At 36.2% G+C, this 15,158-nt stretch overlaps 1 protein-coding gene across 2 annotated transcripts; it reads right to left on the reverse strand.

Moving 5' to 3' along the window:
• Positions 1–640: 640 nt before the first annotated feature.
• Positions 641–14,251, reverse strand: LOC102607623 (formin-like protein 14). 2 transcript variants are annotated; one of them, XM_006471507.4, is made up of 18 exons: positions 14,086–14,251; positions 13,762–13,836; positions 12,930–13,633; positions 12,623–12,844; positions 10,571–12,366; positions 10,005–10,128; positions 8,903–8,974; positions 7,889–7,987; positions 6,124–6,165; positions 5,377–5,457; positions 5,241–5,291; positions 5,079–5,160; positions 4,871–4,965; positions 3,892–3,963; positions 3,661–3,777; positions 2,186–2,254; positions 2,034–2,100; positions 641–1,480 (listed from the first exon to the last, which is right to left on the reverse strand). In XM_006471507.4, the coding sequence occupies exons 2-18, from the start codon at positions 13,832–13,834 to the stop codon at positions 1,299–1,301; spliced, it is 3,948 nt and encodes a 1,315-aa protein (XP_006471570.2). In that variant the 5' UTR covers positions 13,835–13,836; positions 14,086–14,251; the 3' UTR covers positions 641–1,298. The 2 variants fall into 2 exon arrangements, with proteins under 2 accessions (XP_006471570.2, XP_024951692.2); XM_025095924.2 differs by lacking the exon at positions 8,903–8,974.
• Positions 14,252–15,158: the final 907 nt, after the last annotated feature.

The following is a 15,158-nucleotide window of genomic DNA, read 5'->3' on the forward strand; positions in this document are numbered from 1 at the left end:
AGTAGTAGGAAGATCATGTTCCTAAATCAGATAAATAAAATTTAGAATTTTTAAAATGCATTTTACATATTTTTAAAACACAAAAAAGAAAGATATGTATGAGTGAAAATCTCTCAGTTTTTGTGTTCAGTCGAATTGAAATCCGAAATGCATGACTAAATTAATGTTTTTTTTTAACACAAAGAAGTTTAAATACTTTTTTTAAATGGTAAAAAAAAGTAAAAAAACAATTCTAACTTATTTGCTTCTTTTAATCTACACCGTTAAATGCTGCTCCAACATTATATAATACACTTCCAGTTAAGTACAAAATTAAATTCCAAAAATCATATAGGAACAAATCAAAGCTTCATCCATATTTGATCACTGTTTTTTTTTTAAACTTTCTTTCTCCTATTTTGCTAATTTATAATGTGATCTTAATTAACAACTAATCAACGAACTACACGTTTCAAAGGAGTCGGGATTTTGAGCAATGTTATGCCTGAATGCCACATTAGCAAGCACAGCTAATGTGAAATCTCATTACGCCGTCATCATCGCAATAATGACGAGTGTTTAATTGGTGACTTCTATTTTAATTTGTTCAGCAACAATTAAAAATATTTGATTTGATACTTTGAATTAACTGAGAGAATCAGGAAAGAGGAGAAAATATGCATCATATTAATTTCAACCGAACCGGTAAAAATCGGTCGGTTCGGAGCACAGCAAAAATCGGTTTAAAAAACTTTACAACATATTAAAACCGATCCGATTCAGTTTTATGCCCACCCCAACAAGTTTATAATTGTATGACCTATTAATACCTGGAAAACCTACACTGCTCATTCATAAATCATAATTAACTGTGGAAACTTAAATTACAACCACAGCCTCCGCTTCAAAATTGAAAGACGCGGATTGGGATATGGAGTGGTTTTCTAGTTGAAAGCATTTTCAGTCTATATACTATATACAGCTTCAAACATAATTCTGGCAGACTGTATATATTACTTTCGAGCACCAATGTCGAATTTGAAATTAACTTAACCTTGAAATTACCCGGCTCGCCGCAGTAGAATAGACGCTTGAGCCCTACACTTGAGAAGCATCACCCTGGCACAAGCAACATAAAATTGGTGACAACATCAGCACTCCGTTTCCGGGTGATGAGTGAATTATGTACAAATCACCTCTAACAGCTTTAAGTTAGCCCACAATTTTGGGAATATAGTCGACAAAATGAATCCTCATTCCATGTCGCCTGTAGGTATATGCCCAGTGTATCAAGACATTCTTTGATGTTGATTAAGAGTTTACTTCTGGATTTGAAAATTAAGCTGTGATTTGACAATATCAATCTTTGCAGATGAATTAGCTGCTGCCCGTTCCTTCATGGCATCTTTCTCAAGTTTCTTCTTCTCTGCATCAGCCTGTCTTTCGTTCTCTTCTCGTGATTTCTTGAACAGCTTCACGAAAACGACCAAAATTTGCGTCACTGCAACCATAATCCATTAAGGATCACCAACTGGTGAGAACATGTACAGTATTTGATCACAATAAATTTAGAGAGAAAAGATCTCTTTTATTGAGGCTGCAACACCCAAGCAATTAAGCAGACCGACATTATTTGTTCTTTGCCTTTTAGCTATTTTAATTCCCTATTATTTTTTATAAGGTGAACAAGAAAACATTCAATCGATGAGAGGTTTGTCGCAGGGAAGTGATTTTTTTTTGGGATGATCCAGACTCCTGCACTGACTCGAACCATCAGTCCACCAGCCAGGCCCTAATCTGGGGTCAGTCGGACGCCCCAACCTCACGACCCATGAGACAACAAAGGATGGAAATTTAAGCTCACCAAAAGAATTCAACCTGAGACCTTGATACAACTAAGTACCAGATCCCAAGCCCTCAACCAATTGGGCTGCCCCTTTGGGAGCATCGCAAGGAAGTGATCAAGGGAACCATATCAATTGCACATCACTTACAGTGTCAAAAAGCAAATATTAAAAGTACATCAAGTGAACCAAATAATGAAATTATCAGACCTTGCTCAAAGGGACAACGAGCTGGATCCTCCCCAAAATACTGGGACAATGAATCTGCATTTCTCCCCTGCAAGACAGTGCATTAATAGAATGAAAAACCAGTATGTGACTGCACATTTGTTCTATAAAGAACTGAGAGCTTAGAGGCTCACCACTTCAGAATATAACGAGATAAGTGACCTCACTTCAGCTTCAGCAGTATCAAGGAAATTCTTCAGCGCCTGGGAAAAAAAAAGAATATTTTCATGTGTACAGCAAGTTTGGCATGTGACTTGACACAAGCTCGCAGGGCAAGTTTGGCATGCAAAGGACATGCCCTTTCCAAGGTGTAACTACTAACGAATAACAATACACCTCAAATATACATTGGTTATCCATATTATTGTGTAAACTATATACTCGAGAGATAGAAAAGATTAGCATGTAAAGTTGTAAACCAAGAGAACGTGTACATGTGGTTTAACATTGTGGCAAAAGACAACACTCATCTATGGAAGGTGAAAGTCTAAGGTCAGTAATGTTTTTCACTTTGACCCATAAACCGAAGATGTCAAAAGATTATAACTTGGGTTTTTCAAAAGTAGGCACTGAGATACCTAGGTCAAATTGGCTCATAATCAACTAGACTGTGTTGGGAAACAAAACTGGTAAAATACCGTTTTATCTTCAAGCGTAACATTTGGATGCACAATTGTCTCCCTTTTGTGAAATTTGTCAAAAAATTTATTTCATATTAAGTGACAATATTAAACCACCTCTAGTATGATATATTATGGTAAATTATGCTCCTGTACTGTATCTTTTGTCAGACATTGAAAAAGAACTAAAAGATCATATTTTTTGGCACTTCTCTGTGACAGTTGCCCATGACTGATTGAAAAATGGCCAGCACCCGAAACTCATAGAAGGTCAGATGCTTTATGCCAGCTTAGCACTATTCACAACAAAAAGTGCAAAAAAAGAATTTGACATTTTTTATTGTGTGACAAAACAAACAATGCATGTAATTATCCACAATTTTCAATCCCCAGAGCAGTTGGTCCGGTCACCTGAAAGTGAAGTAACTTTTTCTTTTCAAATAAATTCAGGAAAGAGGGTAGAAATGCCATTTTCACCAAATGTTTTGCTCTGTAGGCTATATACTTTTGTGTGTGTGTGTGTGTGTGTGTCCTACTAACAAACACAACTAAGTTAACCTTTTCAGCTAGCCATGTCAAGAAACCAATAAACCCAAAAGTAGGGTGTCCACAGGTACCTAGCAAACCCAGCAAAATGTAAACAAGAAAGCACATGCCACAAATAACAACAAAACTACTGGTATCCTAGGAAAAAGTTCAATAAACAATCAACTAGAACAAGAAAATGGTTCTTTGTAGCACAACAATGTCCATCCCGTAGCTTGGATAACAAAACTCTCAATGCGACACCAGAAAATGAATTTCCTGAGCAAATATGTATGACTACTGCAAGAGAGACTTTAAGCAGTGTTTGAACAAATCTAGATAAGCTGTAATCTTAAAGGGATAGATTCTTTCTTTGATTTATAAATTATTTAGTTTATACATTTGATTATTCTTCTAGATAAGATTCTTCAATCAAGTGAACAAGTAGCATTATCATTACTCACCTTTTGGAAGCCCAAAGAAATAGCACCATCATTTTCTGAAGCCGTTAGTTCTTGCTCAACCTTTTCAAGACCTTTACTTACAGCTTGCATTTCTTCAGCCAGAGCTTTTAATTGAATCTATCATTTAATAAAAAGTTAGTGGAAACAATAAGGAATCTTTGAGCAAGAGGGGCTACAATACAAGAATTTAATCATAACAATAAAAGGGGAAAAAAAGATAATGAAGCACACCTTTGAGGCAGCTTCCAAATGAACAAGACCCTTGTCAAAATCAAGCAACTCTGGCATTTTCTCAGCAAGAAGCTAATGAAAAGGAAGAGGACAATAAGGCACCACATGAATACCCATCTTACTCCAAATTCACAAATGGGGAGACATGATAACCATGAAAGGAATATTAAAACAACTGACAACAAACACAACAAAGACATGAAAAGAAAAAGATAATAACACAGCAGTAAAAATAGATGGAAAAAACCAAACAAACAACACATCTAGAAAAACCAATTGAAGGAATCTTTATTCAATATTGAATACTCAAACAACTGAACACTGTAGAAAAACTACTTACATACTCCAATCTTAATAAAAGTTTACAATACCACTAAATCAAAATTCAAACTATGCAACTGAACACAGTTTCAGCATTGACCAAATCAAAAGTGCACATATTCTCCAAAGCATACAAATGAAATAAAAAGAGCATTCTCAAAGAAATTTGAGGGTTAATATGCAATCTGGATAAAGTTTCAAGTAGAGAATGTAATTATCCCGATTAATCATTTAGTACTAAATAAAATGTTTTCATTAATTTCACTAAATAGTTTTATATATTTGTACATGAGGGCAAATAATAGAACAAACTGAAATGTTGGGCGGAGTTGGATTCAAGCATGGATTCTAGTCTATTAATTTATTATCAATCAATACATTTGCTAACAAAGCATGTCAAATCTAACAAATTTGACATTGGTCAATATTGAAAATCAAGCAGCAGCTCACCTATTCTGTTAAATTTTGAAAACATCAGACTAGCATTAAACAGAAATAGGCTAGAATTTCCAGGACAATAATTAATCCTGCCAGCACTGACTAAGGCCAATAACAAAATAAAAATAAACATGGACACCAACAGTAGGCAAATTGGACTACCAAAGGTTTCAACTTGATACAGACATATAGTTGAAACGTTAAAGAAAAGCAATTATACCTTGCACAAATAATGCATTAAAGTCATTTTATTGTTTCTGGCACGAGTATCCGATAATTTGAGAAGACTGTCTAATTTGAACCCCACAGCAGATCCTGCAGCAGCAATACAATTAAAACACAAACGACAATAACAAAAGTTAAAAAGGCTTTAATGCCAATTGCAGAAAAATTGTAAATGACTTAATTTTAACACCAACAAATGGTACCTCGTGCAGTTCCTTGGTTCAAGGCATTTCCCAATGTGAGAATTGTCTGCATTATCTGACGCAGTTTCACGGATTCTTTTACCTTAAATATGAGTAAGACATTTAAGATGCAGAAATTTTGTATGTTAAAATAAACAACAAGGACACTAATATTATTGTTACCTCTCTAGTAGCATCATTAATGGTATTCAGATTATGTCTCAGATCATCAACCTTAACAAAATCAAACCAGTTAGTACCAAAAACTGCATATAAAAACAGCAGTGCAATAATATATACAAAATTTCTGGAAAAATACCTGCATAGAGAAGGAAATTCTAAATGCAAATACACGCAACTTGGATTCTACCCGCGGAACCTTCATCAACTCCAGGAAAAACTGATGTATTATATGATATAAAGGTCATCAGTAATCAAATAATGGACTTGCAACAAAACAACGTAACTGCATATGCTAGGTTTTAGAAACTGACGCCACCTAATCAGGTCACCTGGAAAACAGAATCAGTACAGGTATCAAGAGCCAACAACCCATTGTGGGTGTTTTAACACCAACTACAGTTATTAGCATTTGTTATTTTTTTGGAGATCTACTCTAAGGTCAATGACATCAAACCAACCGATGCTTTTCTGTCTTGCTCTACTGATGCCTTGACTAACAAATATAAATCAAGAGATGACAAAATACCTAGTAGCAGTTGACATTGCAGATATCATATGGAAATTTGTTTAGTGCTTTCAAGGTAACAGACTGACAGACAAAGGACTAGTGAGTGTGTATATGTCAGCAAGTGGGGGGTAAATCTAAGTAATTTTAAGAGTACTTTTGGATTAAAGTAATTCTGTTTAGCATCACTTTATTTGCAATGATCAATGATATTCCTAATTAGTTCTTTTTACATTTACATCAATTATGTCATGCAAGGGTCAAGGTCAACCCCCACTCAATCCTATTTAAACCTCTTCAGCTTTGACCTTTGAGCCCTTCTCATTTCCAATCAAATGATCATAATGGCTTTCAAAAACATAAGGCATCTGAACTAACCTGTTCGCACTTTCCAAGCATAACTTTATCGCCTGCATAGTTCTGAAAGTAGAAAGTAAAACAGGTAAGACAACTAAGCAAGAACATTTTATTACTATATAAAAGAATCTATTGAGGCCATAAGTTCAAGTGCAAATTATGCTACAATTCACAAAATATCATAAGTAGATCATACAAGTTTGGGGACCAAAGAATTGGATTTATATGTTCACTCAACTGTCATCTAATGCTCACAAAAAATTAAATCGATGTTTTCACTTGAACAGGTTTGTGACTAAGACTAAAGCATGTTTCTATAAGTCAGAAAGTTAACTTCCCTACCCATCTAGTAAAAAAAATATAAAGGCAGTACCAACAAAACTCTTCTAATTACTGACTCAATAACTCTTTGCAAAAATTATAGTTTAAAATAATGAACCGCATCAAAAGAATTGTACAAGCTCTAGAATTAAATAACAGAGTTGCCAGACATAAATTCCCATCCAGCTACCTAACACTTCAGTTCAATCTTAAATTCAATAAACATCTTAAAAAATCATGCATGTTTCCTCATTATAAAGAGTTAAAGCTTATTCGTTAACAGATTTTTCCATGCCAAGAAGAACTGAATGCTCCAGACTACTTCCCCAAATATTTATTGGCATGCCGCATCAATCACAAAGCAATTTCAGGATACCTCTTTATTCTTCATAGTTAGACTGATATGCAGTTTTTTTCTAGTTTTATTGTCTTGTTTCTTCTGCTTGGTATTAGTTATTGATCTAATGCAATAACTCACTGTCTTGTATTCTGTAACTTCCTGATATCTTGTGTTAGATTCAGCTTAACTTTTCTTGTTGGGTTTAAGTCTGTAGGATTAAAAAGAAGATGAACAAAAGTGGAAAGTTTACCAATAACTTACATGGTACCCTCCCTATCTACAATTTTAAATAAAACTTACTAAAATTCCCTTATACCAAATTAATGAAAATAATCATATTTTAGAAAGAAAGAATAATGGAATTCATCCGCCTAACATATACCAAAGAAAATGGAAAGAAACAAAGATCCCTAGCCATAATAGAAGAATGACGAAGTTGATTAAAAAGAAAGAATGAGGGAAAAGACATCATATTTGCTTAAGTGAGTGTACATGGGATTCAGACCTCACTGTATCAAGTTGGTCAGTACAATCAATGTAGCCAAAACTATAATTTTTTCTTTTCTTTTTTTTTTTTAAAAAAATCTTTTGACAAGAACAAAATGCTTAAATTCATTATAATATAGCTATTTTAAAACTACCTAAAAATTTCCAGGAATCAGTGGACCACAGACAAAAATACGAGCCTGAAACCTTAACGTCCAAAAAGAATGAGACCTTCTTCTTCTTCTTCTTTTTTTTTAACATAAAGTAAACATTCATTGCCTTTTCAAAATGTGCAGGCTTTTCCTAACTCTAATCTTTCTTCTCTAGTATTTCAGTTTTGTTACACTGCAAATTATTGGGAACTCAAGGATAGGGGTGGAACAGCAAAGAGTTCGTCCGAAAACCATAACTTAGATACATTAGCACCCATTCATACACTAGATATGGCTTTTGCTGTGTTGCATTTTCTATTGGGAAAAAAATAATAAATAACTCCTAAGTATGCTATTTCATACAGAGTATTCAGAAGTGCCTTACCGTGCTTCCTACCAATACAACAAAGACATCATCCCAATAGAAGCAAGATACAACCCTGCCACACATACATGCATACATATAGGCTAGAAATGTGTAGATTACCTTCAACAATTCCATCTCTTCCTTAGTTGGACAGAACTTGATTAGATTCTCAACTTGATCAATATCTAGAGCTGATGAATCCAAAGCTAGAACTGCATTCTAGTAACAAGAACAACCAAATTTAGGATTATCATCATCGAAAATAAAATACCTTATAATCAAAACTGCCAAAAAAGGGATTCAAAGGTGACACAAAGTGTTCTGCTTTGCAAAAAACAACGTAGCCAGCCACAGCCATTATTTCAATTCTCAAGCAATGACATTGAATTCTCCACCCTAGATTTCTAAAAGTTATCTTTTAATCATTGCTCGATAGATAACAGAAGCAACAATATTAAACATAATACTTGTAGCAAACTGAAGATCACTCATGGAACTGAAAAAACAGCAGCAGCAAAGCCTTGTTTCTTTAGATTACAAAAGAAAAGAGGCAATAAAATGCACTCCTTAACTCTCCACTAGACAATCATACTGATATGAAAGATCAATGCAAAACAAGCAAAAGGTCCAAACGAATGGCTGAGCAACCTCCCTAACCTGGTGCAATGTCTCTTTCTCATATCCCAGTAGAAAGGGTGGGAAGGACAAACTAGCCTTATTTAAGAGTTATTTTATATTTCCAACTCTAGTTTAGATTTTAGTAGCTTAGCGTCTTATTTCATTACTTTTTTAAGCTTGATTGAGTTTTCCCAATGTGTTTTTCTTATTGAGTCTTATTTGGTGATACTTAACAAGTAACTTGTACTTTACTATTTTGATTCGATCCTTGGTCGCTATATTTTTCATTTTAAGTAAGGCTTTGAAGGCAGTCACTAAGAGAATAAATCACACTGTGATATTATAATGCTATCTAAAATGCATGGATTAAACTAAAAAATTAAGAACTCTTTTGTCAAACAAATATATTTCACAATTAATATCCCAGAAGACAATGAATTCAATGGAAACTGATTATTAACTGTCCAAACCAATTTCTTATCATGTGTAGTATGGAGAAAGGAAATGTAAATTTACCATCATATCTGGCAGAGGAATTTTTATTTTCGTGAGCATTATTTCACAATTATATGCTCTACGCAACTCAACCTGTCAGAAACAGAAACAAATATAAACTTGAAACAAATTAAATAAATATATATCTACACACACACACACACAAAAGAATAATTTTATAGAGTTAGTGCTATGATCACAACAATTACAAAGTAGCGACAGCAGGAAAGATGAGAACGGAACAATTATAGAAACAACAACAGAAAAATATTAATAATTATGATGATGTCTGTTCAAACAGACCAAATATATATTGTTATCAACTAGATATATCACAAACTATACTCAAAAGATGCCTTAAGATATATATAATTAGATCAAACTCCACCTGAAAATTCAGCAAGATACACCTAGAAACTTCATATTTGCTGATGTAGAGTAATAAGAGCACTAGTGAGGTCCTATATACAACCAAATCATTAATCTATGGCTATAGCCAGAAATTTATCTCCTTTTAGCCTTTTTTTTTTTTAATTGGAGAAAAAGTTAAGTAGTTTGTATATAGAAAGAAATTTACAAAAGGTGAACAAGATTTCCACTAGGCCCAAAAACACCCCAAGAATTTGCAATTAAGAAAGCATCTCATAAAATAAAGTTTCTATCCTGTGAGGGTTAAACAGTATCAAAAGGCAAAAAGTCAAGAACCTTCCCAAAAGACAAAAGCAACCTAACCTAAAACTCCTTCCCAATTTTGAATTGTATGAAGAAAAACAAAGTATCTTGAAACTCCATTGAAACTAAGGCCCAAAGAGATGCTAGAAACCAAGCTCTATCCACAGCGAATTGACATCTTCCTCTCTAGAATCCCCAAAAATTCTGTTGTTCGTTTTTAGCTTTTAGACATATTGTTCTTTGCCCCCACCCCAGTTTCACACAAATATTACCGTTTTCGTTGTTATTTTCAAACAGACATGGACTTTCAGATATTAATTTCGCTTTACTGCAGTTTTCTCTAGGAAAGAGGGAGCAAACAGGGGACAAATATATCATTTTGTTATAAAAGAGTTAGTTTCTCTCAGATGCTAAGGGCATAAGAGTGATAAAAATATCTGGGAAAAATTACCAATTGTACTTTCTCAGGTTTATTGATATTAGAACCACGTCGAACTCCAGTTTTGTTAGTGCCACTTCCATCTGAAGCTGCTGAGAACAGACTTTCAAGTTCCGAAATATCTATTTCAGGGGCCCTACACAAAAATTTAATCATCTTCACTGGAGAAAAGAGATATAACAAGTCTAAACCCAACCCCAAATCACAAGTTTTGATATGAAAATAAGAACAGTGGCAAGCTAAGAAACAAAAAGGGATGTACATAATTCAACAAATGCAGACAGCGGTAAATGGTATCACAAATGAAAACACAATAAGAGTGAAGGTAATGCTTAAATATCAAAGGGCTATCCTATGTTCATTTCCAAAAAATGCCACAAAACATATGAATATCATTCAATAGACAAAACTAATACTCAAGCAGCAAAAGAGGAAACTATATGCTGATTTGATTTAGGGAATAAAACATTTTATCCCAGCAAAACTTCAGTATTCATCAATCAAAACACAGATAGTGTATAGCATCCAACAGAAACCATCATAAAGGTGATGTAGTATAAATATACAAATTTTCATACCTTGAGTGATTTTCCTGTTTCTGAGAATCAGCCCATAGACTCCCTTGCATTGCTCGGGTAACTTTTACCCAATGCAAAGGCTTCAATGAAGCTTTCTTAGGAGCATGACTAACTCCACTGTTTAATCGACCTCTACCATGGCTTGCTGGCCCTGATGTCACTTTTCCCTTTCCAACAGATGGGAGTGGTGGTGGGGGCACACTGGAACTCTTCACTCCAGGTGGTGGGGGAGGGCTTGGCATTACACCACGACTAGGTGGAGAAGGAGCAGTAGGAAGTTTGGGTGCTGGTGGTGGAGGCGGTAGGACTGCACCTGACCGTGCAGGTCCTAAAGGAGGAGGAGGCGGAGGTGGCCTAGGGGCATTAATGGGCTTACAACCTATAGAGGGAGGAGGAGGAGGTGCCATAGGTATAGAGGTAGAGCACGATTTTGGAAGTGGCGGTGGAGGAGGAGGTACTGCTGGTTGGGAAGTAGGTGCAAGCTGTAGCTTGTTAGTTATCTTACCCAAGGAGGAAGGCGGAGGTGGTGGTGGTGGCGGTGGCGGTGGTGGCGGTGGATGAAAAGATGGTTGACTAGATCTAGAGGTAGGAGCGGGGTGTGGCGGGGCTGACAAAAGGGCTTTAGAAGAATTAGGACCCGCTGGTGGTGGTGGCGGCGGCGGCGGTCCTTTGCTGGTTGTTGAAGGCACTATAGAGCTTCTACCAGAGAAACTAGGTGGGGGAGGAGGTGGGGGAGGTGGTGATCCTATACTACTTGTTGAAGGCAGTGAAGAAGAACCTTTACCAGAGAAGCTAGGTGGTGGAGGAGGTGGAGGGGGTGGTGGTCCTATGCTACTTGTTGAAGGCATTGTAGAAGAACCTTTACCATAGAAAGTAGGTGGTGGAGGAGGCGGAGGGGGTGGTGGTACTATACTACTTGTTGAAGGCACCGCAGAAGAATCTTTACCGGAGAAACCAGGCGGAGGGGGCGGAGGTGGAGGAGGTGGTGGTCCTCTACTAGTTTCCGAAGGCATTGGAGAAAAATCTTTACTAGAGAAACATGGTGGTGGGGGAGGTGGAGGGGGTGGTCGAATAAAATTGTTATTAGTTGAAGAAGGTAGAGGTGGAGGTGGAGGGGGTGGTGAAAGAAAACTGTTATTAGTTGAAGAAGGTAGAGGTGGAGGTGGAGGAGGAGGTGGTGATGGTGGTGGTGCAGACATTGGCAAAGGAATTACTCTAGATGCTGAAGCTGGAGATGAATGTGGAGGCAGGGGAGGTGTTGGGGCAATAGACTGTGGAGAAGAAGGTGATGGAGGGAAACAAGGTGGATTTCCTTCAGTCAGTACTAATGATTGTTGATGAAGAGATGATAGAACTGTTTCATTAGAAACTTGATCTATAGGTTCTGAAACAAGAATCACATCACGAGGACCTTCATTTTTGGAAAGTGAGGTGACTGAATCACCAGCATTCGACAGCAGTAATTTCTTGGTATCTACCAAAGGCTCAGGGAAAACATCAAACGCTTCATCCAAACTATCACCAGCACTGGATGCATTATTTTCTTCTTCAGAATCCACGGGTGATGTGTACGAACTTCCTCTATCCTGCATTCTCGTAAATTCTTTCACATCACTGAAGACGGAAAGTTGTTTCAGTAGCCACAAGGCATCACTGTTATCAACCCACTCAACCCCACTGAAAAGTTCTCGAACCCTAGAAAAAGCTTCAATCGGTAATCCACCTTTCTCCTCTCCATTTAAAATTGAAGTTGGAGCCCTTGGAGGGGAGATGCTTTCAACATCCCCAAACAAAACCTGTACATTGACGTTCAAATTATTGGACAGATTGATAATATGAAAAAGGGAAAAAGAATAAAAAGCAGAACCTTTAACATCTGACTAAAGTTTCAGGGTCTATTTAAATCTTCAAAGCAGAAAATGAAAGAAAGAAAGAAAGGAAAAAAGATAGTCTTGAAGACTCAATATTGCTTAATTTGTGCGCTCGTAATCATTTGCATTTCCTTTCACCATCTATCCAAGATTTTGAGGGATGGTTTAAACAGATATTCACCTCTGCACGGAAGCCTTTTGGATACCGCTCCTTCGAATCCCAGAGAATATCCAGGTTCTCAGAGTTCAGCATCAGAATGTTGGACCGGATAAATGCTGTGTTAAACATAACTCGAAACATCATAACTTCCCTTTCTGGATCCAAGTCCAAATGCACACACTCCAATACAACATCTCCTTGCACCAAGCATTGTATGTCTATTTTAATCACATCACAGTCGGCCTGCAACAGGAGAGTATTCACGTTATCACCAGAAAAAGTAAATAAATTAGTAATATCACTAACAGTAAAACATCAAAACTCCCACCTGCCGGTAATGCCGAAGGGTCTTCCTCTTCTTGGACATGGAGAAGATCATTTGTGTTGAAAGCCCACCTTTACTGCGGAAATTCCTACCAAAAATGCGGATAATAGGTCTGCACCCATTTTGAGCATCAAAGTTTGGAATGGCTCGAAGAATAACGCAATCCAAAGAAAGTGCTCGCTCAGGAGGTGGCCACTCAGGAGTAATATTTCTTCTAGCTACATACTGAAGGTAACGCAGCTGAGATGGGAATGGATTCAAAGGGGACAGGAGCTGCAAGAAACCTTTGGGAGCCTCTCGATGAACAATTTCTAGAGTCCTACGCTCTCCACTATGCAACTTTCTGAAAATCAATAAACTAGCTAAAAGAAACGCCAATAGTGGCCAACCTCCTCTCTCGCTATGTAGAAGAATAACATTCTGATGATCCCCAAGCAAAAGCCAATGCTCACAAACTCGAAGAAAATGTTGAATCAAAGACATTGGAAGGAGAGGGCAACCCTCGTACTGCCGTGGATAATCCAGCACAGTAACATCATACTCACATAATATTTCAGCAAATTCACTTTGCTTCTCACCCTCTCGAAAATTAAATGCGAGAAACGCTGAATCAGGAAATTCCTCGTGTAACTCAGTTAGAATTTCATGTAAATATAGTTGATACATTCCATCCGGTACAACTTCAGTTGAAAAACACGAATCAAAAACTGCACATAATGAATAAACCCAAAACCATTGGTATGTAATTAACACTTATAACATTAAAAAGAAAAAAAAAGAGTAGAAACTGTTCACCAAAAGTAAAAAATTCACACAAAAGAAAAAGAAAACGAACCATATACTCTCTCAATGAATTCAAGCAATCCATCAGGAGGCCTTTTGTAAAAGAACCTACTCAGGAGGGACATTTCTGTCAATTTAACAAGAGCAAGAGGAAACTGAGCGTCAAATTGGACCTTCATTGCTAAAATGAGCTCGATATATATAATTCAAAGTTTTGATTTTTCCAAAACTACAACTATTTCAGCAACCAGAGGCATTGGAAACGATTATGAGAAATTTTAAAATTAAAAGTTTAAAATTAAAATTAAAATGAGAAAGAGAAAATAAGAAATAAGAATATCATTAACTGATAAGTTGGTTTTGAATAAGACGAAACCTGAGAGAGTGAGAGTGGCGGGGGAATGGATTTAATATTCAAATTGGGAGTTGTGCAGTGAGGAGAAGTCGATGTGCGGGTGCCACCGCTGCCAGACTCTACTTTTTCATTTGAACTTTGAATTTTTAATTTTGAGAACCAAAAAATAAGGAAGACGGAGAGATTTTGATGTAGCTGTTAATTAATTTTGTCTGTTTTTTGGGTTCTTAATGGGCTCAGCACCACTTTTATGAGGCTCTTCTGAGCCCAAGTGTTTGATTTAAGTTTTATGCTCCGAGTCATACTAGATAGCCCGCAATTATTTTCTAAACATCCTCATCAAGTGAGTGCCCAAATGTTTTCCACTTTTAATATTTAAGTCCATAATTTCAATAATACCACACCTTTGTATAGTTGGGATGCACAGTTTCTGTCTCAATTGATGTCACTTTATCAATAAAATAATACCGCACCTATATCGTTGGGATGCACAGTTTATATATCTATTGATGTGTCACTTTATCAATAACTGGTGTTAATATCAGAAATTTGGCTCAACAATCACATAGAAATTACTTGGAGAATAGGCTCATAACTTTTGGCTTCAACAGATTGGAATTTAGAATACTTCAATCTCTAAGATAAGAGAATATTGAAGGGTGCTAAAATTGTTACCAGTAAAAACCCTTAAGCAACTCAAGTTAGAAATCGGAGGTCTTAGCAGTAACAACTTAAAAGAAAGAGAATAAAGAGAGAGGAGGAGCTCTAATATGCTTAATGCTTGAAAACTTGACTTTTTTACCTTGTAAGGAAAAGTCCCCTTAAATAAATGTGACTTACAGAGTCCATGTTGTATTTGAAGTGTTCAATAATGTGTCGCATAGCTGAGGACGATGACAAGTTCTCCTCGTAGTTGAGTTTCATAATTATCATTCTATTTGGTTTTATCTTAATCACAAAAGATGATTTACCCAATTTGAGCCATTTATTAATGTGTTGGGGCTGGTTAAATTAAGGTACAATAATCTATCTATTCAGATTATTGATGAACTTTATTATCTAGTATCAATGTGCCAATTTTGTAACCCTGTGGA

Source organism: Citrus sinensis, chromosome 5, assembly GCF_022201045.2.
Source record: "Citrus sinensis cultivar Valencia sweet orange chromosome 5, DVS_A1.0, whole genome shotgun sequence".
In the NCBI taxonomy this organism is placed as follows: domain Eukaryota; kingdom Viridiplantae; phylum Streptophyta; class Magnoliopsida; order Sapindales; family Rutaceae; genus Citrus; species Citrus sinensis.

Coding starts and splice junctions, on each gene's coding strand:
- LOC102607623 (XM_006471507.4), bottom strand. CDS start 13,834: ATGTCCCTCCTGAGTAGGTTCTTTTACAAAAGGCCTCCTGATGGATTG. Junction 8,975..10,004: donor AACCTGAGAAAGTACAATTG/GTAATTTTTCCC, acceptor TGTTTCTGACAG/GTTGAGTTGCGTAGAGCATA. Junction 5,458..6,123: donor TGCTTGGAAAGTGCGAACAG/GTTAGTTCAGAT, acceptor ATAATACATCAG/TTTTTCCTGGAGTTGATGAA.